The sequence below is a fragment of the Coloeus monedula genome (assembly GCF_965178545.1).
Source record: "Coloeus monedula genome assembly, chromosome: 3".
Taxonomy (NCBI): Eukaryota; Metazoa; Chordata; class Aves; order Passeriformes; family Corvidae; genus Coloeus; species Coloeus monedula.
In genome coordinates this window covers 27,106,518-27,130,247 of record NC_138783.1, presented here as the reverse complement: position 1 = coordinate 27,130,247, position 23,730 = coordinate 27,106,518, and the positions used below count along the sequence as shown (strand labels likewise).

The 23,730-nt window shown below is 40.5% G+C and overlaps 1 protein-coding gene across 3 annotated transcripts; it reads left to right on the top strand.

Annotated features, from left to right (window-relative positions):
* Positions 1-146: 146 nt before the first annotated feature.
* Positions 147-23,730, top strand: SPICE1 (spindle and centriole associated protein 1). 3 transcript variants are annotated; one of them, XM_082278941.1, is made up of 17 exons: positions 147-234; positions 683-730; positions 1,781-1,927; positions 5,855-5,957; positions 6,677-6,798; positions 8,341-8,426; positions 8,722-8,864; positions 9,096-9,236; positions 9,984-10,249; positions 13,465-13,569; positions 14,242-14,389; positions 15,846-16,070; positions 18,057-18,442; positions 19,714-19,885; positions 21,270-21,372; positions 22,726-22,813; positions 23,599-23,730. In XM_082278941.1, the coding sequence occupies exons 1-17, from the start codon at positions 151-153 to the stop codon at positions 23,650-23,652; spliced, it is 2,421 nt and encodes an 806-aa protein (XP_082135067.1). In that variant the 5' UTR covers positions 147-150; the 3' UTR covers positions 23,653-23,730. The 3 variants fall into 3 exon arrangements, with proteins under 3 accessions (XP_082135067.1, XP_082135066.1, XP_082135068.1); XM_082278940.1 differs by having other exon boundaries at positions 13,465-13,596; XM_082278942.1 differs by lacking the exons at positions 147-234; positions 683-730; positions 5,855-5,957 and having other exon boundaries at positions 1,870-1,927; positions 13,465-13,596.

Sequence of the window (23,730 nt, the reverse complement as noted above, 5' to 3'; positions counted from 1 at the left end):
GCGGCGGCGGCGGCGGCGGCGGCGGCGGCGGCGGCGGCGGCGGCGGCGGCGGCGGAGGCGGAGGATGTGGCCGGGCTCCGCTCCTCCCTCAGGGCGGGCCGAGTAAAACCGCCTCCGGCCGCGGCCTCTCCCGCCCCGTGCGCGGCCGTGATGTCGCTGCTCCGCGGGCCGCGGCCCCGCGGCGCCGGCAGGAAGGGCCCTAGGAAGGCGGTGGTGGCCAAGCGGGACTGGGATGTAAGTGCTCCCCGCTCTGGGCTGCCAGGCGGCCTCCGCTGGGAGAAGGGCCCGGGGGCCTCCGTGCCCGCGGCTGGGGGAGCCACCGCCCTCCGTAGGGGCTGCCCCGAGGAGACCCTCGGGTTGCGTGGGGGTTCGTGCGGGCAGACACGCTGTGTGCAGGGGGACACGGCCCCTCTGGTTCCCTTGGCCCTGCTGGAGGCCCGGCCTCCTGCGTCTCCTGTGGGAAGAGCGCGCCCAGGCTTGGTGGAGGTGTTTTTTTTGGTGGCTGCCTCGCCGAGGCTGGAACGCTCTGCAGCGCCATAAAAGTGCACCGGAGTGTACTGTTAGGCTAACTGTATTGTATTTTAAAAGTTATTTGGGGTTTTAAAAAAATATAGCTAAAAAAACCCAGAACAGTTTGCCCTCAGTTATGACTTTTGACGTGTTCCCTGGTTCCTGTTCGCAGAGTACCGTCCATGACTTGACAGTGCACCGTGCAACTCCTGAGGATATTGTAAGTTTAATAGCAATCACTAATCTGTCCCTGTGGCGAGGGCATTTAGCTGCTTGTCTGACATAAAAAGTGCTTACCATGTTTACGGGGATATCTTCTGCCAATGTTTAATCTCCTTTTTAAGCTTCTGAACATGCTGCCTCTTTAGTGCTGGTTTTTTGTTTATGACATTGAGCATCCCCAGGTCTGGCAGTTGGTGTTTCTCAGTTTTCTGTTCCCACTGGGAAGCAGTCGCTGCAGTGTTTTATTTCAATAAACTGCATGCCATCATAAAAGCATAAAAATGTAAATACATGACAGCTCAGTGGATTAGTTGAAGGTCTCATCTCTGCTGGGAAGGACTGAAAGATGTGCTTTATCTGAGGAGGCGCTCTAATTCTGAAAATACTTAATTTTTATTTAAACAATTTAACACAATTTCTTTATACTGAGTGATCTGTTCATTGCAAAGTATGTGGATTCCATTTACATTTTCTTGGTAGCATTAATTACCAGGATGGAAGAGGCAGTTTGAGCTATAGGTTTGTCGGGAGAGATGGTCACAGCAGCAGAGAGAGACTTGATTCTACAAGTGTTTGGCTTGATAGCTTCTAGAGACTTTAACAAGCTCCTCACACATTTAATTTCTTTAATTTGTATTTAAACTATATACTTTTGTATATACCTCGTTGTTAGAAGAAGAGAAACACTATGTCTGGTGACTGACAGTATTAAATCAGAAGGCATTATGTCTTTTTATGCACCTTATAGGTAGTAGTGTTTGGGTTTTGCCTCCCTTTACAGCTGATAAAACTCTTGCTGAGCAAGGGGTGTAGGGCAGGTGGAAACTGAGACTTTTCCCATTTACCTTTGGAGCTGCTTTAAATTTGACTGGTACTGGAGGCCTTTTACACTTGTGGGTGTTTGTGTGGCTGTCATTGGTACTACCATGAAGTTAACATAAATAGTGTTCAGTGCACAAATGATAAAATCAAGAGGAGCTTGTTAGCATTGCCCTGAAAACTTTGCCTAAGATTGATTTTTGAAATGGTTTCTTTTATGTTTCCATAGCTGCGTCGCCGTGAAATACACAAATCAAAAAACAAAGCGCTGGCACATCTGGAACTCCAAGAGAAAGCACTGAACAGAAAATGGAAGAAGCAAAAGCAACTGGATTTGGATTCCTTGGAGAAAAGGAAATTGGCTCTGATGCGTGAGGTGAGAACTAAATTTGCCCTTGCAGCCTGCTGCAGGTGATCTGCAGCAATATTAGAAAACTGCTCTTGCACATAGAGCAACAGTTGCTCCTCTTGTTGGATAACTTAATTTTGTATATGCATACACTCTGTGTGCTGCATGCATGCTGTGGTTGGAGCAGACTGCCTGACATACCAACTGTTATGTATAGTTGCACATTTGACACATGTTGCCTGGCTGTGCCCTCTGTAATTCTGCAGGCCTCTTTTCATCTGAACAGGAACTGTTTGCAGAGTTCAACTGTTGTAAAAAGTTTGTGTGTTCTTTGGGTTCTCATTGCCAGCTTGCCTTTTCTTCCTCATGTCTAGCATTTTTCTTTGATGCAAACATGAACATTTCTGGGAGGGACGGTGCTTATTTAAACAGAGAAAGTGCAGAGTCAATGGGGCTGAAAGGGTGAGGCAAGAAGTTGGTAAGGGAGGAAAACTGACACAACAAAGATTGATGAGCTGTGGCTGACAGGCTTCTCATCTGAGGATTGAAAAGCTTGTTCTCTCAGCATTCTAAAGTGCTCTGACTGTAAATATATTATTTAATTTGCTTTTGAATATTGAACTGTAGCAGTAAACCTAAGCCTAGTTAACAGAGAGAGTAGCTGGCACTGAAAAGTGGTGGTAGATCTCGTTCTGTTTCACATAGCAGGTCACTCCTTGCCATGTGTTATGAAAACTAATCTGAAAATTAGCTTTCAGACCTCTGTACTTGAACAGACAGAATTCTTCTTGTTGGTAAAGAATGGTGACGAACAATGTTCACCTAGCAGTTAAAATAAACATGATCTGGTAGTTCTGTAAATGTGCAGTGGATTAACCATCACAGACTTCATTGTTTTGTCTTCTGTAATTTTTCAGAAGTCTTTTTCTGATCTCTGAGAACATTCAAGCATAGACAAACAAGTGAAAATACTTAGAACTGAAGATCACCACCTTGTTTTCTATTTGACCCCAAATATTTGACCCTATTTGACATCTGCGGTCACAGCAGAATTTTTGTGTTATGGATATTTTGCTAATCAAGCCTTAGACTTTGACTTTTGTTACTTAGGTACTTTTCTGCCAAGTGCATTTCAGCAGAGTATTCAAAAAAACCCCTGTGGACCTCTAAATGAGTTTCCCTAAAGTAGTAGCAGCCTAGTTTCAACAATGCTTCCATGCAGAAATAAATTATGTGTCACAGAAGGTAGATTAGACCACCCGTTCTAAGATTCGTCTGGACTACCTATTATGTGACTTCATTCTTCTGCAGATGTGAAACTCATGTTTGGGAAATAGTCTTCTATATTTGTTGCTGTTTCTAATGAAAGTGCACAAATCTCAATTCCTCCTGAGTGGCTCTGCCCTTTATATTTAAGATACTACTTTATGCAGTTTGCTCTGTGTCTACTTCTGAATCAGAGAAAAGGAAGACAAAAGGAAAAGATGCCAGGCACGATGAAACAGATCTGGCTGTTGCTGTTTGAAACGTGGGCATCCTCTTGTGAGTAGAGAAAAACAAAATAAAAAGAGGAAAGTTACCATTTCCACCTCTCCCTAGCTTAAATCTTGTTAATTGCCAGGTCCTGTTGTTCAGAGTAACTGTGGAGACTCTGTGTCTCCCAGTAGAGCAAAACCACTGCCAATTGTTTCCTTGTCTCTGTTACCTTGGTGATCTTTTCCTTTACTGCTGTGAGTGTAACTTTCTAAGCCTCTTGAATCCTCCTCAACTGCAAAAGACTCAGAGACAAAAGCTAAGAAGGTGCTGCTATTAGTGTTGTTTCTCTTGTAGTTGTGTGTTGAACAGAAAGACTTTACAAAAGAGTTACAAAATAGATAAGCAAAATTTTAATGTTTTGGGGATTTGTCTGCCTAAAAATCTGAACAAAAAAATAATGTAAGTTCACCTCTGTGACTGGGGACTTTGAATGTGCAGGTACTACACGGATTGGTCCTGTAACAGCTTATTTTTTAAATAATGTTAGTGTATTGCACCAAAGGGTAGTGCTGAATGGGTTATTGTAGTGAGGAGATTTTAGGATGAGTCCAGTTTTTATTTTTCTTTGGTAACAATCTGAAACAGGAGGGAATGTGATTTTTAATGAAATTCGTGGGTGGTACCAAACTGGGACAAAGTACACTGCTCAATGAATTTGTTCAGGGTGTGTAAATGGGCCTAGAGGGGTTACAAGATGATATCACTTTTTCTTCTCATCACATGCAAAGGTGAGCTAATCTACCTTGGGAGCAATGCTCTAAAAATGTTTATAACGTGTTCAGCAGGAGGGTAGAGCTTAGGAACCTGCTGATGCCAAAAAAGATCTAGTGAGGAGGGTAAAAACAAACTAATCAGGATAATTTTTCTGATTATACACATCACTCTAATTCCAATTGCCTTCAGGAAAGGAGTAATATAAACTTTTTTCCTTTTTTTCTTTCTATATTTTTTTTTCTTCTGCCAATCTGGTATGATGACTTTGTCAAAAAACCTGCATTGCTTTGACGTCAGATGGCTAAATGGAAAGACAAGATTTAGTTTGTATCAGGTGTGAAAATTCAGTAGTGGTCTGGGAAAGGAGCTATGTGAAGTGATTGAAAGATGTATATTCACTGATTTGCTAAATGATTATGAGACTAATCTCCTGCAGTGTAATGCACGCTCAGAAGACTAGAAAAACATGGAAACTCAGATATGTAGGGAAACTTTGTGATGTAACAAAGCACGTAGTAAAATAGGGGGTTGAAGAGAAACAAGTGAAATGCCATTTGCTAGAATGTTTTGTATGAGGCTAAATGTAAGCCAGCAAACTTACCAATGGACATTGAAAGGAACTCTGGAGATAATGGCATAGAGTGCTCTGAAACTGTTGCAAAACAGTCTGTCTTATGATTCCTGGGGGAACAAAAATTGTCACTTCGTTTTCAAAGACATGAGCCTTTTCTGGGAGGTCTTCTAAAGTACTTGTAGTCTCTGGATCAATTTGATGAACCACGATGAAGTGGAGGTCACTTACATATCTCCTCTCAGGTGTTCAAGAATAACTACCTTCTCCCCAGGTGGTGGGATATAATTTTAATAGTTTTCCATTTCCAGCTTTGTGAATGAAACCAGGAGTCAGTGAGGAGTTCTAAATTGTGTTCTGCTTACAAAGCCACATCCCCAGTCAGCTCCATTTGGCTCATGGTGGCTGGATGCCTCTTGCCTTGCACTGCAAGACATCCTTCCTTAGGAAGCACTTGTTGTGATGGACTTCAAAAGCTAGAGAGAGACTTTGGGAGAAACAATTTGAATACAGAAGCTGTGTCTTCTGGAGATTCCAAAAATGTCTTCTGATGCCAGATGCAGTCAGCTGTGTTTACCTCTGCTGGAGCTTTTGGTGGTATGTGGCTTAAGTTTTAGGTAGTATTTTCAGGAGCCAAGACTGAGTGAAACAAGTCTGCTTGAATTGGTTTGAATCTAATCAAATAGTACATGTTTTGGGTGTCAGATATGTGTAAGTGTTCTATGCCGTAACAACATTGAGAAATGATTTGAGGATGTGTACTGATTTATTTTTAAATTGCTAGATGTGTCTTTATTTTGATGAGCGTGTCATAAATACCCAGCTTCTTGTGTTAGGCTGAGAGGAGAAGGGAGTGAGAGGATTGGATTTGTTCTAAAGACAGTCAATTCTGATGGGAGCCCCAGAAGTAATAACTATTTAATTTTTCAGAAAAACAGTATGAATTCTAGTTACTCAGAATGAAGTATGGTTTTCTGATGTATCTTATTTAGGATCTAATTGCGCAATACCAACTTGGCAAACGTTGTCCTGTTGGCTGTTCTCTTGGTGACAGTGTGGAATAACAATACCAGAAAAAAAGGAAAAAACTCAGTCTGCCCAGTGTAAAGTTTCCTTATACACTGTACTTTCAGATTCTGTCTGATCAGTACCGTTTGCAAGATGTTTTGGAACGATCTGGTCAGGTTATGGCTGTGGCAAAAGGCTTGTTTGGGGATGCTCCTCGCACACGAACAGGTAGAACATCTCATCTGTATGTGGTAGTACATTTAAGATTATCTCTTTGCTTTCCATAAATAGTCTTGCTTTGCAAGATTGCTTTCATCTTTTTTTTAACTGCTTTCATCTCATCCTCTAACATAGTATGATTGATCCTGCTCATATTGCAAGGGAGGGTGGCTGATGGCTGGTTATTCCACTGTGGAATTTCACATCTTGTACTCTGAAGCACCTCATGCTCACCATTTCACAGCCAAGCTACTGGCCTGTGCAGAGCACCAGTTGGAGCTGCTGCAGTGGTTCTCATTGCTGCATGGGCTGACTCTTTGCTCTTGGATATTGCTGAAGATTTATCAGCAATTCCTGAATGAGGCTTTTCTTAATATGGCTTGTGGATCCTTGTGCTGATGGAAGGCTGGACTGGCTGTCTGCGTGTGAAATCTTAAACCTAGGGGTTTTTTCTCTGTAGGCTGCCGTTCTCTTTTGTTCCCAGTGGCTGTTTGATCCTGCAAGCTGCTTTTGCACAAGTGTATTTATGCAGGTGGGAAGGACAAAAGCCGGGTATGTGGCCCAGTGTATTTAGTTAACCCTATGGTTGGTCTTTGGTTGTTTAAAGTGACATCCCTGTTACCCTTTTTTTTGTGAAGTACAGGAGCTTGATTTTCAGTACAAAGTGCTGCAACATAAGTACAGACCAAGCCCTCTGTGTTCTTCCCTGTGTTGTCTAATTCCTCTAGGTTTCCCTAATGTAACAATGGCTCCTAACTGTGACCTAGAATCATCTCAAGGACCCATTGTACAAAAAAGTCATCCTCCCAGTCAGCTTTCCATCCTTAGTGAATCTGTCATGGACTCCCAGGTAACGTATGTTTTGTTCATGCATGTCCTGTGGCTTTTTTGTTTGCACAAAATAAGAATATTCAAAGATAAGAGTTTCCAAGCAGAACTAAACAGGTTTTTGTTGATAACATTCATAGAAGACAAGGTTAATTAGAGGCAAGTTTGTTTTGTGAGACTCTGGAAATTGTGGATTTTTGATTTCTTAACGTTTGGATATGAGAAACAAGCATCGTTACGTCTTGTAGAAGCTCTCTCACATTAGCACACCCTCCCTTTTAAATTCTGGAATTCTCAGGAAGAGTACAATGTAATTCTAGTCTAAGAGAAGAACTTCTGTATCACTTAACTAATTGCTACATTTCAGAATATGTCTCTGATTTACCGGTTGTGTGAGTATATGGGGACACAGCCATTTGTACCCCAATTCACTCCATAGCCTTGATGAATCCTACAAATTTAACTTTTACTATTTTGCATTATTTTGCATTTATTCACATTGTTGTAAACAATTTTAAAATTGTTTAAAATTTAATTTAGTTTGCCTTTGTGTTCTGTTTTCTTTTAATAACATGTTGTACCAGGAATGCTCACTGGGGTTTTGAGAACAGGCATATGATGCTCCCAGAAAACTTCCCACTGATGAAGACCAAACAGGCTGTTGGGAACAAAAGTGATGGTGTCATATTCCTGTGGTTCTCTACTCCTGTTTGCTACTAACTTGCACAAATATCTGTAATTTGAGCTGTAGTACCTCTGTGTTACATATTTTGGTGTGGTATTTGTTTTTCAGTTTTTTTTAATATGAGGAGTTAACTGCAGCAGCTTTGTAAGCTGTGTCACTGGATGCATGCTGCAGGATAAGCTGAAATTTTTAAAAGAAACACGTACTGATTGTCTGCCAAGCTTCTGTGAGTTCTTCTTCTGTGCCTACGACAATCATAATTAAAGGCTCTCTGGTGAAACCTACCCAGAAGCAGATAAACCTGGTTTGAGGAACCCTAATTCCAAATTTGGTTGCTTGGATTTAGCTATAAATGTAGGACGTAGGATTGTATTTTGTTCTGGTTGCATTTTACACATAGAATATAAATGTAATTTTGGAGGTCTCATTACGAGGTTGTTTACCTTGTAATGACTGACTTGCAAATGACTGAAATTTTACAAATGCTGTGATTTAGGTTGCTTTTCTGTATTTTGCCTGCTGTATCTGTGCTTTGGTACAGCCTTAACAGCTTTTATTTTATCCTCTAGTTTGCATGGGTTTTCATATTTAATATAAGTCATACAAAGAAAAGATTGGATATTGAATTGGTCACTTGCTGTGTTGTTTTCAGAGACAATTGTCAGTATCAGTATTTCTTAGGTACTAAAGTCCCCCAGAACTTCCCACAAAGGGGTATGGGTTTGGGTTTTCTTTCTGTGTGGTATTTTTATTTTAAGTATGTTTTGGAGGGGAAGACTAAAAGAAATGTTTTTGTTTTTTTCTTGAAACAATTCCTTAAAATTGGTCTCTTAAGTTATTCTGAAGTCCCTTTTGTTTTCTTTGTTGTCTCTTGAAAAGGCTCTTAATGAAGAGGAGGAGGAAGCATTATCAGAAGATGGACACCATGACGTTTTGGGTTTCAAATCCAACATCAATTCTGACAGGTCAGTATAAATACATCCATTCAGGTTTCCACCTGCTTTACACTGGAAACAGGTGGAGTTAAAAGGGTGTTGAATGGGTACAGTTAAGTCAGTTCTTCTGTTTCCCTTTGCCCTCCTTTCCTGATCTCAGAATTTCAGGGAAAGGCCTTGTTGTAACATTGAGACTGGGAATGAAAGTGAGCAGGGATCTCACCTGAGCAGTTGTAGATAATTCTAGAAGCTCTGTCTGGACAGATAATCTGGAATCATGCCATTGTCCTGTTACAGTTCACTGTTATGCTTGTTTTGAATGCAGGCTACTTCGGTTGTTGAGAGAAGAAAATTCCTTGGTGAATTCTCAGCTGTGGGTTGATAAGGATGTGAGAAAAAACACCTTATCACAGGAATCAAATGTGCCTTTGACTCCAACAATTGTTTCTCCTTCCTTGGATCAGTCAGGTGGGATTTACTAAATCACAGCAAATTTGTTAAGCTCTTCACGGGATCCTGTCTGGAATTCCTTTCCTGGGTGGGGGTGAGAGAGAAATGTATGCTAATTTGGCTCAGATGCATTTCCAGACTCAAAAGCCAGCTCTTACCATAAAATTACTCTGGAATGTATTACTATTAAGAACCTACCTGAAATATTTCACGTGTGCATTTTTTTGTTTTGTTTTGTGTTTAAATCAGCCCTCAATGCTACCAGTGTAATCAAGAGAACCCGTTCAAGACTTCAGAATGAAGATGAAGAAGAGTCTGTAGACTCCACTGACACTGTGAGACAAGTGCTGAATCCAAACTCAAGGAAACAGAAGCATATTGCAGCAAAGAGTTTAGTACTTTTAAAAATAATATACCCTTTGTCTAAGGTCCTTAGTGTCATAATAAAATGTGAACTGGAAAGGATTTTTGGAAGTCATTGCAGGGCTAACACCAAAGTTTAGGTGGTCCTTGAGTCTTGAGCATCTCTAAGGATGGATGTTCCACAGCTCCTTGCCTACTTTGCCTGTGTTCTGCATGTTCATCAGCAAAGCCAAGTCTGTAGGAATCTGGGAACCTTAAATATGGCCCTTTGATGCTGCCCATTACCTTGCTGGTCATGGAGTTCTCTCCTCTTCAGGGCTTTTCTAGTTCTGATACAGTTTAAAATGCATTTCAATCCCCAGATCCAACACATACTTGTAGGAGGGGACTGATAATCAGATACAAGCTGTGACATGAAGGGATTGTTGTAAGAGAGTTGCTTACTAAAGGTGAGAAAGCAGTTGATGGGGGTTAGCAATAGCAAACTATTTCCATGCATTTAACTGGAAAGGAGAAAAGTACAAACAGGAGTATCCAAGAGAAAAGCGCAAAGCAGTCATACTTGGGAGGTACTGTGGCTGCAGAAAATGTGTTTTTTGAGGATCTGAAAATAGCTGGAATGACTGGGGGACATTCTTTGATGGTCTGTTTCATCTTACGGCAAGAGAGGGCATTTCCTTTGATTTACTTCAATAAACAATGCAATTTCATTGGTACTGGGAAGATCTCTATACAAGTTGAAATTCCAGTGACCCTTTTTTTCTTCTCCTTCAGTGAAAAGAAAGCAAGCTGCACAAAACTCTGCAAGACAGAAGAGAGGTGATTCTCCAGGTAATTTAATCCAGACTGACCTTCAGAGGGACAACAAACCCAGCCTAGACGTTCTCAACCACATGATCCATGAAGTGGAGCGTGAACTGGAGGAATATGAGCGATGTACAGGTCGCGAGGTCCAAAAAAAAGAGAGAAGTGAAGGCCTCTCTGGGTTTACACTGTCACTGGTGAACGCTCTCTGTCGTTTGATGCGCTACCTCAAAGAGGTGAGACACTTAGAACTGCTCCTGGAGAGTGAATGAAGAAGGGTGTAAAGTTACTTGACAGATGTGAACTTTGGTCTTTTCTGGCTTCAGTCACTTTACATTGTACTCTGATTATCACTGCTTATTGCTTGGCTTGCATGCAATTAGGAGTTAAAACTTTTCCCAGCTTTTTGTTGGGAACTGTTTGTTAGGAATTAGTATCCCCGGTGAAAATGGAGGAGTTGACCGCAGTGAAAGTCTCTAAGAGCAGAAAATGCCGATTGAAGTATTTTTAGATTTGTTATTTACATATGCTCAGAGTTGTAGCAGGGTATTAACTACAGCATTGTTTACAAAATCATTTTCTTCCTTTGCCTCCCAAAGGTGATGCTATTGTCACTGGAGCAGTGGACCCAAATCCCCTATTTTCGTTGAGGGATTCCTTAGCCCTCTTTTTCTATCCATAACAGCAACTTTACCTTAAGGAAGAATGACCTGAAGTGCTCACTGTACCAGTGCACAGCTGGGAGTTAATGGAATTCCATAAAGAAGACCACCTGAGTGCCATGTAGAAGGTTTTTTTAAAGAAGAAAAGGAAAATAAAGTGTATTCTATTTCATCTGTATCCCAGAGCTATCAATAGGCAGCAGTGCCTCCCAGATTCATTTGGTCTATGTGACATTTTAAACCTGATTATCACAGTTCCTGCACTCTTAATAGGTGCAGCAGAGTATATTATGGAAATCCTAATGCTCTATTTCATAGCAAAGGTCATAGATCTCTAATGTATGTGGAACTGTCTTATTTTGGTTCCTTTTCAGAGTGTATAATAAGTGAAAGGGGGAAACCCATCTTATGTTAAAATTCGATTTTTTTTTTTTTTTTTTTACTGGATGTATGATAACTTAATCCTTGTATTACTCTGTATTTAATCTGTATGAAAGAATTTACTTTGATTAAGTCCTGGAAGCTAACAGTAAATAATCAATCCAAGAGTGAACAGCAGCTACCAGCAGGAGATGGACTTCAGCTGAGAAAGTCTTATGTTTTAAAGCAAGTTAGTACTGCTTGGCCTTGGTTAAAATTGTAATACCAAAACAGGGAATTAAAATTGGTTCTTTTGCAGTTATAAGAAGGGGTCTTAGAATTTCAGTAGAATGTTTATTAGGAATACATCAATTTAATAGCATCAAATTCATGTTGTAAATGTAATGACAGTTATAATCCTATTTAGATTGTCTTTAATTTGTTTTCTACAGAAATGAGTTATTCCTGAGCCTCAGACTTCTTCTAAAGCTAATCCCATGTTTTTTCTTGTTACCTTTCCATCCTTCCAGAAGTTGATTATTGCTTTCAGAATTGTCTGCAACACTCATAAATTTACTACCTAAATTCTGAAGTAGCAATCTGAAGAAGTCACTCAAGCTGCATAATGTAATTCAGGCTTGCTTGAGATAGACACTGCATTCATAATCTAAAGTGACTTTTCTCCTTTTCAGGGAGGTTTAATTACAATTAGAATTTGAGAATTTGCTGGGAAGAAGTACACCTTGTCTTGAACATTTCCTAAAACCTGGTCCCTGTCATGGCAGACATAAATCAAGCACTTACGTGCACCGTCTGTCTTGCCTAGCCAGCAGAGTTAGCAGAATTCCAATGCCTGAAATATAACTGGCAGTGCCTTTTAAGAAAATGGCTTTGCAGGGGATATTTTAAAGGCCCAATTTTAGTTAGACAGTCAGTCTTCATGAGGTTTCAAAGATTTTAGATTCCTTTTATCTTCTTCCAGTTTTGCTGCAGAAAAGCAGAAGGATTGCAATAAAGGATGTTGCTTAATTTATTCTCAAAATTGTATCTAAGAAGTAGGAAGAGAAACTTGAATTCAGTAATATTTCATGAAATATTGTTATTAAGTGATTTAAAAACCAACACCTATAAGAAGGAAATTGTGAATACAGAACAGGCTAGAGAAAAGGAGAAAAAGAAACTTCTGATATGTTTGTAAAACCATACAAAATTCTTGAAGGAAAATGGCTAAGTCTGACTTGGTTTCTAAATTAATTTTTGTATCAACTTCCAAATTTAGAATGAATCGTTCCCTCCCCATCCGTATTCTGCTAAGAATAATGTTTCTTTGCCAGGCCCACATAGCAAAGAGAGTATGGGAATATTCCCTGAATCTGTGCTCCTCTGTTCTCCCTCTCTGCTGCATGTTCTGGTGCAGTGGTAAAGCTCATGTGGTTAGTGCCACATCTGGCAGTGGGCTGGGATAAAGATACTTCTTCCAGGGTAGACCAGACCCAAATCCTACCTGGTGGTAGGAATGGATATTAACCTGATATTTTCCCCATGCCTAAATGTAAGACAGAGCTGCTTGGCAGCTTTTGCTCCAAGACTAGGTTAGTGCTGTGTAGGATTAGTAGATACAGTAGCTCATCCAGATGATCTAAGGCATCAGTAGGATTCATCACTGCTATCAGGGTAGAAGTGCTTATTTTGTGCTTTGGTTTCTGAAAAAGAGGGGACCATGTACAGTTTTTTTTAATCAATTTTCTGAGCCAGCATGCTTCACTTGGATCAATACAAAAACTCCTGTTCTCTCTAGCTGGAAGAGAAATGGAAAATGGATGCCTTGTCTCTCATATACTTCAGGGAGGTGTGTCTAGTAGCAGTGCCTGTGAGTTAGTCTCAAAAATATTTATTCATTCATTTCATGTGCATGCAGAGCTGTTTTGTCATAACACTTCTGAAACCCTCTAGAACTTTTTCTCTCTAATGGAAAACATTAGAAAGCGAGTACTTTGTCCTTACTTAGTCAAATTTGTCTTCATTAATGAATTAGGGAAGCTAAAGAATAGGCACAAACAGAACAGGATGCTGACAAGCATCAGTACACCTGGAATTATTTAATTCCTGCATGAACATTCAGTGACTTAAGAAACTGTATCAGTGCAGAAAGAAAATGCTTGTAGTTACATCCTGTAAAAATTGTAAAGGCAGGAGAACAAGGATGTGTAGGATTCCCTACAGTGTCCTGAAGTAATAAAGAAAAAACAGTAAGCTCTCTGACAGGTCTCAAGCTCTGACAATTGGATTTTGTCATGAAAGTGATGAAGTCAATTTACAAATAGTGGGAAGAGTTGTTACATGATGATGTCATAATGACTTATTCCTGTTTTCAGGTATGAGTCTGGATTGGTTTATAGTAGGTTTTTGGGTTTTTTCTCCCTCTTTAGACTGAAATGCAGCTGCATGAGAAAGACATGATGAGGCAGCAGCAGCAGGAGATGTTGAATGAACACAGAGAACTGATTGATGCTCTGACTGCAGAAGTACTTCAAGTAAGGGAAGAAAACATTACTATGCAGGTACTGAGCCCCTCTTGCTCCTTACCCATCAGGATGACTTGTTAGAATTCTGAGTTCTGTTGCAAATATGGGCTGAGATGCATTGTCTCATGTTCTGGAGATTTTAACAATAAACAGAAAGAAAATGATAAAATTGAATGAGGAGCTTGAGAATTACAGTAGCAGGTATGGGTATGGAATGTTTGGAAAATTGTGTCGTTTTATATAACTTCAAAGCCTGAGAAAGTGCTGGTTCTGTGAAACTGGGCTTTACTTTATCCATCTACAAGTTTAGGCACGTTCCTTCATAGTTCTATACTGTTAACACTACTGGAGCAATAAGTAGATGTAATACCACATTTTCCTTTTTTTAGTTTGCAGTGCAGGTAGATTTGATCAGTGGCTACATTTGGGAATGGAGGGATTAAGAAACCTTAGAAAGGAAGTGAGGTCATGAGTAAGAAAAGGGAAAGCAAATAATTTATAAATGAGAAACATGGAGACAATAGTATTTAATACCTCACTGGAATCCTACAGACTCACGCAGTAGTATTGAGAGGCCAAATTTCTTCTCAGGGCTGCTTGTAGTATATGATTTTCTAATTTATGTTGGTAGAACAAAAATTTCTGTAATTCTGTGTATGCTTTTTTTTTTTCCTCCTTTAGAAGAAGCTTCAGCAATACATGACAGTAACAGATGAAAAGCTGATTTGTCTCACACAAGCATTTAAAGGCCTCCCTTTGGTAGAACCTGAAAGAGAACAAAGTCCAAAACATTTTGGAATTGCAGGCAAAGGTCCAGCAAACAGCCAAGGTGTGTACGTGAATGTGTGAAGGATGAAAGAAGAGTTGTGGCTAATTTATCCCTGTAGTGGAAAATCTGGTGTTTAATAGATGTCTGCTTGCACAAGTACCTCTTGCATGAGCGTGAATGTCACTTCTGTAAATTCCCATGCCATGGGTTCTGCTGGGAGCACAAGCAAAGGAGGAGAATAGCCTTCCCCCATTAAGATGGCTTCCAAAGTCAGTTTCATTCTGAGGGTTGTGAAAAAACCCCAGAAACCCAAAGAAATCAAACCCAACAGAACCAGGATCTCAGCTTCCTGTTGCTGAGCAGGCTGACAGTCTGAGACTGGCTCTTCCATAAGACACTGGAGGTCGCTGCTGGCCAAAACAGCAGCAGCTGAGGCCCAGAAACCAACCAGTCAGAGAGGTCTGGTACTTGGTATTTGTGACTTTGTGAGAGGGGAGTGACCAGCTGAGTGCTGTGTGACATGGGGACAGGCTAAGCTAAGGCAGCAGCATTGGTGGCCACATTACCCAAAGATGATTCACCTTGGACTGTTAACCACCTTTCACCACTGAGTTTTCTCCCAGCTGTTTTTCCTGGTTGGTTGTTCAAATGCATTGCTTTTGCTCTCAGGGTCAATAGCTTCTCGTGAATCCCAAGATTTCTCAGAGTTATTTGTATTCCATAGTTAAATGTTGGTTTTGTGAATCTTTTTGTACCTAAAAGCTTTCTTCCTGGAAGAATTTTCTTCTTGGAAAGAAGCCACATACCAGATCCTTTTTATTTTGTGCTTGACCCAGGCCTTGTAAAAGCAAACAAAAGGAAATCATCCCCCAAAATACAAAATCCAAACAGTCAGAAAAGCACCCCTCAAAAAAACTCCAACGTAACACCCAAACCTTTACATTCAAAAATTCTGCAGCACTAGAATTTCCAAATCTTCTTTCCTTACATCCCTTAGTTAAATACAGAAGAACAGCTTTTTTTTTTACTGACAAGATATGTCATTTGAATTAAATGATAAGAAGATCAGCAGAGCTCCAAAAAGCCTTGAATTGTTTTCTACACCATTGTTGCCATCAAATTTATATTACGGGGCATTAGGACAAGTGCATAAGTCTGAGTTTCCCAAGAGAATGTTACCAAATGCAGGTCAAATACCTGTTCAAGTCACATATCTGTAAGTCTTGTGCATGAGCTACAAACAGATCTCATACTACTATCCTGAAATTTTGAGGTTATGTGTAAGTGTTGTACTTGCTCTTATGGCCAGTAAAGATTTATAATATGCTTGAGTGAAAGAATGCTGTTCCTGCGGATGAGAGAAAAGGTAGGAGTGTGTGTGGAACATCCTCTACTCTAGTCTGTCTTTTCAGATACCTGAACATAAGAGTTGTCATTGAGATTTTTTCCTATTTCACTATGACTAATTTTTTTTTTCATTTGTTTAACTTTTATCCTTGGTTTGTTTTTTCTTTAGAAAAACCTGATTTGACCTGTTCTGAGCCCAGAACTGGTGCAGGCAATAGGGAAAATATGCTGAAATTTCCACAGGGAGAACTACCTTTCACGTTTCCTCCAGGGCCAGGTGCCTCAGGTGATATGAGACCTGGTAAAAGCTTCCCAGCTCACATCTTCCAGCCAGCTGTGCTGTTGTCACCACCTCAGCAGAAGAGCAGTCAGGAATTGTCTTCCTTCCAGAATGGTGAGATCTCTGACTGCTGTTAATGTTTCCATCTCACAGTACCTTTGAAGATGTATTTTCTATGGGAAATTTTTAATCTGTATGCCTAGACATATTGGCCCTATAGCTGGAATATCCTACTGCTGCACCCAGATATGCATTTCTTTTGTTCCTATGCCGGCTGCTAGACAGCGTGTACACTTCCTGTTTTCCATGTCCTGGCAGCAGTCCTGTCAGTGGCAGTTCAGACTGACATTTTTATTTGGTATTCATTTTGATTATCATATCTGTGTGATTGCTGAAGCTCTTTGTCCATGACCTACAGCACATCATTTCAGGTTTCCATCTGCTGATGGTGTAATCCAGCCTCCATCACCTTCAGTGGTGGGACCACTAAAGCCTGGAACTTCTGTTTCTGCAATCCATGTTGCAGACACACCAGGATGTCTGTAGGCTGTGTGCTCCTGCTTTGAGCCCATCTTCCCAGCAAAGGGGTTTTTGGAAGCTGTGGGAGCCAGGTTCCCACTGGGTTTCATTTAATACACAGGAAGTAGTTGAGGAAATTTTGGGTGAAATTATGTGGTGCCAGATAACCAGGTAGCTCAGTCTTGTGTCAGTATCCATAGGCTCTAGGGGTTTCATATTTTTAGCTCAGTTCTGGTGAACGGGAGGAAGAAAGTTCATCAGGGTGATTAGGGAAGGCATTTCTCATTTATCCTTACTGAAGTGAGCAGAAGGAAGCACCCTTTGTGATTCTCAAAATGAGCTGTTTCCTACTGCAGCTGTTATTGTAACCACAAGCATCCCACTGAACATGCCAGGGCCCTGCATAACACCCTTGTTGAGAGGCAGATAATGGTTGCTGACAAGAAGGAGGGTGCAGGAGTGGGTTTTGGGGTTTTCCTCCTTTTTCCTCCCTTTCAGCTGTGTTGCTTTGTAAGCCTTTTCCAAGACAGAATAATAACCAGAAGTCCTTTCGATTTTTAAGGAGTTAGCAGGGCAATTGGAAGCTTATGTCTAATTCAGCCACTTGGTGGGCTTCTGTGCTGTGAGGAGGTACATAAAAAATCTGGAAGAAATGAGCTAAAGGTCTTATTCTACAAAGAGCAATGTCTGGTTTCAGTCCCATTGAGAGCTGTCAGATGTCTTTTGTCATTTGAAACAGCAATGCAGAACTGTATTCCAAGACTTTCCTAAAATACATTGTTACTCTCTTAAGACTGATGCTAAATAGCTCAACAAATGTTCAACTTAATTAATGTTTCTTTATGCTCAATGATTCATAAAACACACTTGAGTGTAAATTTGTAAGTGTTCATCTCTGCTCAAGAGGCTAAAGCTTGTGATGGATTGGGCTATTGGTGTATGAAGCATAGAAAATCTAGTTTTGGTCACAGAATTCAACTTGGACTTAGCATGTAGCAGCTGACAGTGCTGTAACTTGAGTCATGTCTCTGTGGTGTGTTATCTCTTTGCTGATGATGATGACCAAAAAAATACCTAACTACTTTTGTTGGCCACAGTGCTTTCTCTTTAGGGGCTGAGTAAATAGTTTATTATCATGCAAAAAATCTTGAAATTTTTTGTTTTAGTATCCTAAAAGTTTTGTTAATAACCCAATATTAAGTATCAGAACTGAAACAAAAACTTAGTTTATCAAGTAAGGTAACTGAATTTTGGAAAATAGGGGACTAACTAAGAAGTAGTATTTGATCTGTCAGCTAAGAAATAGAAGACAATTATCTTCTTCTCAGGGACTTCTCTCTCAATCTCTAATTAAATCATTTAAATGTAAGACTGTTTGCAATAGGAAATACTAACCTGGTAGGTTAGTATCCTGCAGGATTTTGCATGGACTGGATTTGATCAGTAATATAACACCTTTCAGACCAGATGTTCAATTCATATTCCTGCTTGATTATTAGTAACCTGATGCAATAAAGTCACTGTTTCCTCAGTGAGGATCACAATCCCTGTCCTTACTCTTCCTTCATTTCGTGTTTGTAGTGTTTGCAGCCATTTCCCAGTCCACTGAAAGAGAGCCATGCAAGGAAAGGAGCTTACCTTCCTCCCTGAGAACACAGAGCACAACTGAGGAAAACTGTCCCATCTCTCGAAGGCAACCAGTTCCTCCTGCAGCCAAAGACTTGGAGAGTTCCCACAAGAAAATCAATCTGTCCTGCCCAGGTGACACTGGGAAAAACAGCACAGCTGAAGAGTTACTTCAAAATGGTGATCTGCTGGGACAGATAGCTGAGCTCACACGGCAGAATGCTCTAATTAAAGCTCAGCTGAGCAAATTCAGAGGTGTCTCTGGAGACAAAAGTGATTGCCTACATCAGCCAGACCCAACACAAAATGCAGATCCTAGTCCAGACTCTTCACAAGGACAGGTGAGAAAAGGAAGGATCTCCCTTCTGCTTTCCTGTAGTTTACTGATGCTTTTGTGTCTTTCCTGTTGTCGGTTACTATTTTCATTTGTTTGCTTGAGGGCTTGTGATTTTTTTTTTAAGTTGTTATTCCATAAACAGATCAGCAGTAGTTCCTCGTATTGGGCCTATGTTGTATATGGGTTCTGAGAAGTGTACAGCACATTTATAAGTTTAGGATAAGACTGTTCTGCAAAAAGAGGTGTGCTCAGTGCAATGTGATCAGGTGTACCTCTTGTAGTTTGGGTAATATTAGCAGTGAAAGCACTGCACCAACCCACAGGTTCTCGTCAAGCTTGTAAAATGCTTATTTAAAGCCATGTCATACATATCCTCTGCTACCGTGACCCTAAAGCACATGAGATTAAAGTTAGTGTAGGTACATCTTCTGCAAATGTTTGATGATAGTGTATGTGCTTGTTGGGTCTGTCTTGTCAGTCCTCTTCTGTGAAAATCCCAAAGATTTTGGGAAAGAGAGACCTGGAAGACTTCAGTTTACATGGAAGAACTTTAACCTGCAGCTAAGCAGTTATTCCCAGTGAGTGAAGTTGACATCACAAAAACATCCTTGCCTTTGCTACTGTCTTGCTGTTACGTGTTTCATCACAGTGACTGATTGATTGTTCAATTAAGGATCCTAAAGATTTAAAATTTTCTCATTTAAATGTAGGCTGATAGTGTTGTCACTTTCCACATTGTGTTATGTTGTGTAATATTTAGTCATTTGGTTTTACAAGGTGCTGCAAACTTTTAGTAAGTGGTGTTTTTGTGGAAGCAGTTGCTGAGAGGGAGGGGAAGAGGTCAAAGCAGATCAGGCCTGGCTTAAAGATGAGCTCCAGGACTTTCTGCTAGAAACCTGCTTTTGCTTCCCTGAATATGTCTCTCTGATTAAGTATATTCTTAACTGTAGTTAATTGCTGGATGTTTGGTGGGTTTGGTTTGGTGGTTTGTTTGGGGTTTTTTTTTCTTTCTCAAATTATTTGGACAATAGCTGTATTTTTCCTACGTGAAGGAAGACCAGTAGAAAGTATTGTAATGTTTAATCAGTTAAGGACTTAGATTCAGGACAGCAAAAGGGACAAAACCAGATTTTTCACAGGAACTGCTATATAATTATATTCACTTTCAGTTTGAAAACTAAATGCTTAGAAGTACTTGAAATATATTGTATGCCCTCCTGGAGGGTACCAATTGGAAATTTTTCATTGGAAGTAATTATCCCATTATCCAAGTAGAGTCATCTCATGGTATCGAGGAGCTTGGAGGAAAGAATAGCAGAGCTGAACCGCCAGAGTACAGAAGCACGGGATAAACTCTTGCAGTTGATAGACCAGCAGAAGTCAGCTGCTGCTGACATGGTCCCTCCAGTGCTGCCTCCTGTTCCAGCCCCATCCCTGAATTACACTGGTAAGTACCCAGCTTCAGGAGAAACAAAAACTAGTAAAACAATGTTTTTCTCCTTTTGAGAGTCCTTATCTTATTGTATTAGTGGTTGTGGTCAGCAGTACACTTGCTGTTAATGACTGTGTGGGTACAAACACTCCTTACTTCAGAGAGCTAAAAACACATCAGCTAAACCTCTTCTAAGTTACCTTCTTAGTAATTAGTCTGCTGCAAGTACTGTGCTTCATGTTAAATCTGTTCTTTGCTGCGTTCTTGTCTGAAGAACAGGTACTGCATTTGGACATTAGTAGGAATTTCTCCACAGAAAGGGTTGTCAGGCATTAGAAGGGGCTGCCCAGGGACATGGTGGAGTCACCATCCCTGGAGGTGTTAAGGAAAGACTGGCACACAGTGCCTTGGTCTGTTGGACAAGGTGGTGTTCAAAGGTTGGACTCGATCTCAGATTTTCAACTTCATTGATTCTGATAGTCACTGGTGGGCAGCACTGGGCTTTTTAACCCATCCTCTATTGTGCTGCAGAATCTTGGGTGAAAAGACTGAAGTATTTATATAAGACTTCTAAAAATCATGGCAGAGTGGTTATCGTGTTCTCAACCACATTTTAGTTTTTGGTCTTTTGGGTACTCTTCCCATCAGACTGTCTTGCTCAGTTACTGCCAGTGCTAATAGAAAGGGATAACTGGAGCTTTCAGTCATGTAAAGAGGTAAGTTAGCTTAGGGAATATTCTTGCTGATTCAAGATTCATAGATTAGCTGCCATATGTAACTATAAAAAAAATTACTTTCTAGGAGGTCAGGGCTGCTTTACCTTTTCATGGAGTCATTGTCATTACAAGCAGAACTGCATGTGACCGTGTACACATGCTCTATCTGGGACACCTGTCCTTTCCCCTTGTGAAACCAGAGGAATGTATAAAGGGGGAAGGACTTGGAGAGAGGAAGGAGGGGGAGGAGGGAACCAGTGTGTGTGCATTTGCATGCCGGTGCAGATGCAGTGACTCATGGGTTGGGTCATAACACTTTCAATGCTTCTTTGGCTGTTGTCATGTAAATTCAGCATGGTAAGTAAAATCTTAAAGGAACAAAGGTGAGAGATCAGAAGTCGCTAAACCTCTAATTGCCAAAAAACACAGAAAATTTAACCGTGGAAGAATCATTCAGTATCTGTGAGCACTGTCTGTAGTTGCTCTGAATATCTGCTCCCCATGTCAGTCATTTTCAGAAAGTGAGTATGGGGTTGATGTTTAACCTGATGTTTTACTCCTGGTCTGTATATTCTATCCAATTGGGAAGAGGTTGTGATACCTCTGAAAAAAATGGTAAAGTGAATGTTGTTGTGCAATGTTGCTGTGTTCTCATCAGAATCAAGCAATTATTTATTGCCTAGAACATGCAAGGAGGACAGTTGAAGTCTCTGTTCCTGGGGCAGTGGCTGTGGACAGCTCCAAGGATGACAGTGTTTCCCATGCCAGTATGACCAGTATAAGAAGGTAAAGGTTCACCCTTTATGTCATACATGAAATCCCTATTTGTGCTTGGTCTTTGCATATTAAGTGCTTTAAATAATTAATTTTGAGTTAATTATTTTTAAATTGAATGTTACAATTAACCCATCAGCCCAGGTACAAAAATCCAATTCCATTATCAGTGTTTCTATTTGTTTAAAATTTATTAATAGAGTTGCACCCTTCCCAGTTAAAATTTTCCCAGTTAAAAATCACAAACTTGCCCCTTTTCAAGCTACAAACCACTAGTACACCATAAGAGTTACCTTTCCTGTGTTTACTGTATACTTTTACAAGTGTTCTGAGGTGTGTTGGATGTATTTTAATACTTTTTGTAGGTGTTTCACTTGCATTTTGATTCCAAGGCCAAAACCCCCCCACCCAGTCTTGATAGCCAGCAGCTATTTCTAGCTGCAGAGCCATTACTCTGCAGGCAAGTCCCATGGCAACCTGAATACCTGAATTTTAATGAAGGTATTGTTTTCCCTTATCTCTAACTGATACCACCCCCCTTGACAACGATGAGCCATTGGTGGACAGAGATGATCCATCAAAGGGAAAGCACCAATCGCCTTGGACCGAAGGGGCGGGCTGTGGGCGGATTGGGGGCGGAGCAAAAACTATAAAAAGGACGAAGCCGAGAGGCGGGCTCTCTCTTCTCCCTTCCCTCTTCCCTCTCTCTTCTCCCTTCCCTCTTCCCTCTCTCTTCTCTCTTCCCTCTTCCCCTCTTGCTCTCTCCAGACTAGCTGTGGGAGACATCGGTGCTGGGCATTAAAAGCCTTACCCCTTTTAAGGGGCTTTTAGTAATTTTTTTAAGTCAACCCAGCACTGCAAGTTTTTTCTCTACCTGAGGTCTAGTGCTGTCTCAGCCAGAAGATCTCAAATCCCTGCGCTCCTGGGGCATACCATCTACCGAGCCATAGGATCCCAAATTTTTATATTTTTCTGATTTCTGTAATTTTTCAATTTTTTTCTGTTTTCAATAAATTAATCTTTTTAAGAGTTGTCTCATTTCTCACACTTTACTATTTCATTTTCGTAGTATCTTAATTACCCATGCAGCAGAAATTGAACACAATGGAGAAATTGCCATATGCTTTTTGGCTTTGTGGGTTTTCCCTGACTTTCTCACATTAAATCTGTGGAAGTTTGACAAAGGTCTGTCAGCTTTTTCACAACTTCCTTGGTTTTTATTTAAAATATCTGCAATCTGACATGAGACAGATGACCTGTGTTGTTGAAGACTGCTGATGAGGAGTCCTAACTCAGGATCAGAGATGCTGTTCTAGTAGTCACGTCCATTTTTCGCTTTTTCAGTCTTATTTTGACTATTTCCAGGTCTGTAGGAGACTCCAGCAAGCCTTGTTCACCTTTAAGTGCCATGTCAGAAAGTGCCAAATTAAATTCTGTCAGCCAGAGACCAAAGGTGAGACTGAAAAATTTTATTATGTTGTCATAAAAGGAAGAAGATGATCATAATATGGATGAAGGGAGGAGAGCTCTGTCCTGTTTTAAATATCCTAAGGCTAGTATTAATCAATTCATGGCAGTTTGGATTATAGACAATTGGTAGGAAGAGACCTGAGAACTAGTGACATTCATTATTTTCGCCACAGAGTTGTGTACAAGTGAATAACCCTTTTCTACTGCAGCATCTTTGTATGTTAGAACTGGAAACCTTTGGAAGTCTTTCCCTGGTGGCTCCAGAGAACCTCAAGCCATGATTATGATGTACTGGTAGAGCCACAGTCAAGAGGCAAGCAAGCTCTTACCTAGCTGTTGCACAAATCAGTTGCTGAAGGATGAATAAATCCAAATGTAAAGAAAAAGCCCCAGTCTAGATTTCTGACTCCTGATGTGCAAAGAAAAGGATAGCCCACAGTGAGATGCTTTCACAGGGAACTCTGCAGGGGTACAATCTGATAAACCAGTCAGAGAGCTGTTCATAGGCTTGAAAGCAACCATGAGGACATAACCTACTTCCTGGTGTCCAAAACAACCTAAATTAGGAGTGATAAAGAGAACAGAGTTAGGGTCTAGGACTCCCTATCCTGACAGCAAACTATACATCCCCAGAGGCAAAATTTGAAATTATTAAGATTGAAGTAGGTGGTGTGACTCCCTCCATGGTGCTGATGGCAAACAGTCCTAACACACAGGTCTGTGGGAAGTTTACTGTGTATGAATCTGAACTGGTTTCTTTTTTTACAGGTAGAAAAGCAGAAAGAAGAAGGATGGTTTGCATTGTCAATGCACATTATGTAACAGAAGCTGAGCTCAAGTCCTGTATTTTTTAAATACTTTTTTATGGACCACAAATAAATCACAATTTCCCTCTACAGA

What these genes read in the sequence shown, in the direction of transcription:
- SPICE1 (XM_082278940.1), top strand. Translation starts at nt 151, where the DNA reads ATGTCGCTGCTCCGCGGGCCGCGGCCCCGCGGCGCCGGCAGGAAGGGC. An exon ending in TCCAACATCAATTCTGACAG is followed by an intron (nt 8,427 to 8,721) that starts GTCAGTATAAAT and finishes TTTTGAATGCAG; the next exon opens with GCTACTTCGGTTGTTGAGAG. An exon ending in AAGAAAACATTACTATGCAG is followed by an intron (nt 13,597 to 14,241) that starts GTACTGAGCCCC and finishes TTCCTCCTTTAG; the next exon opens with AAGAAGCTTCAGCAATACAT.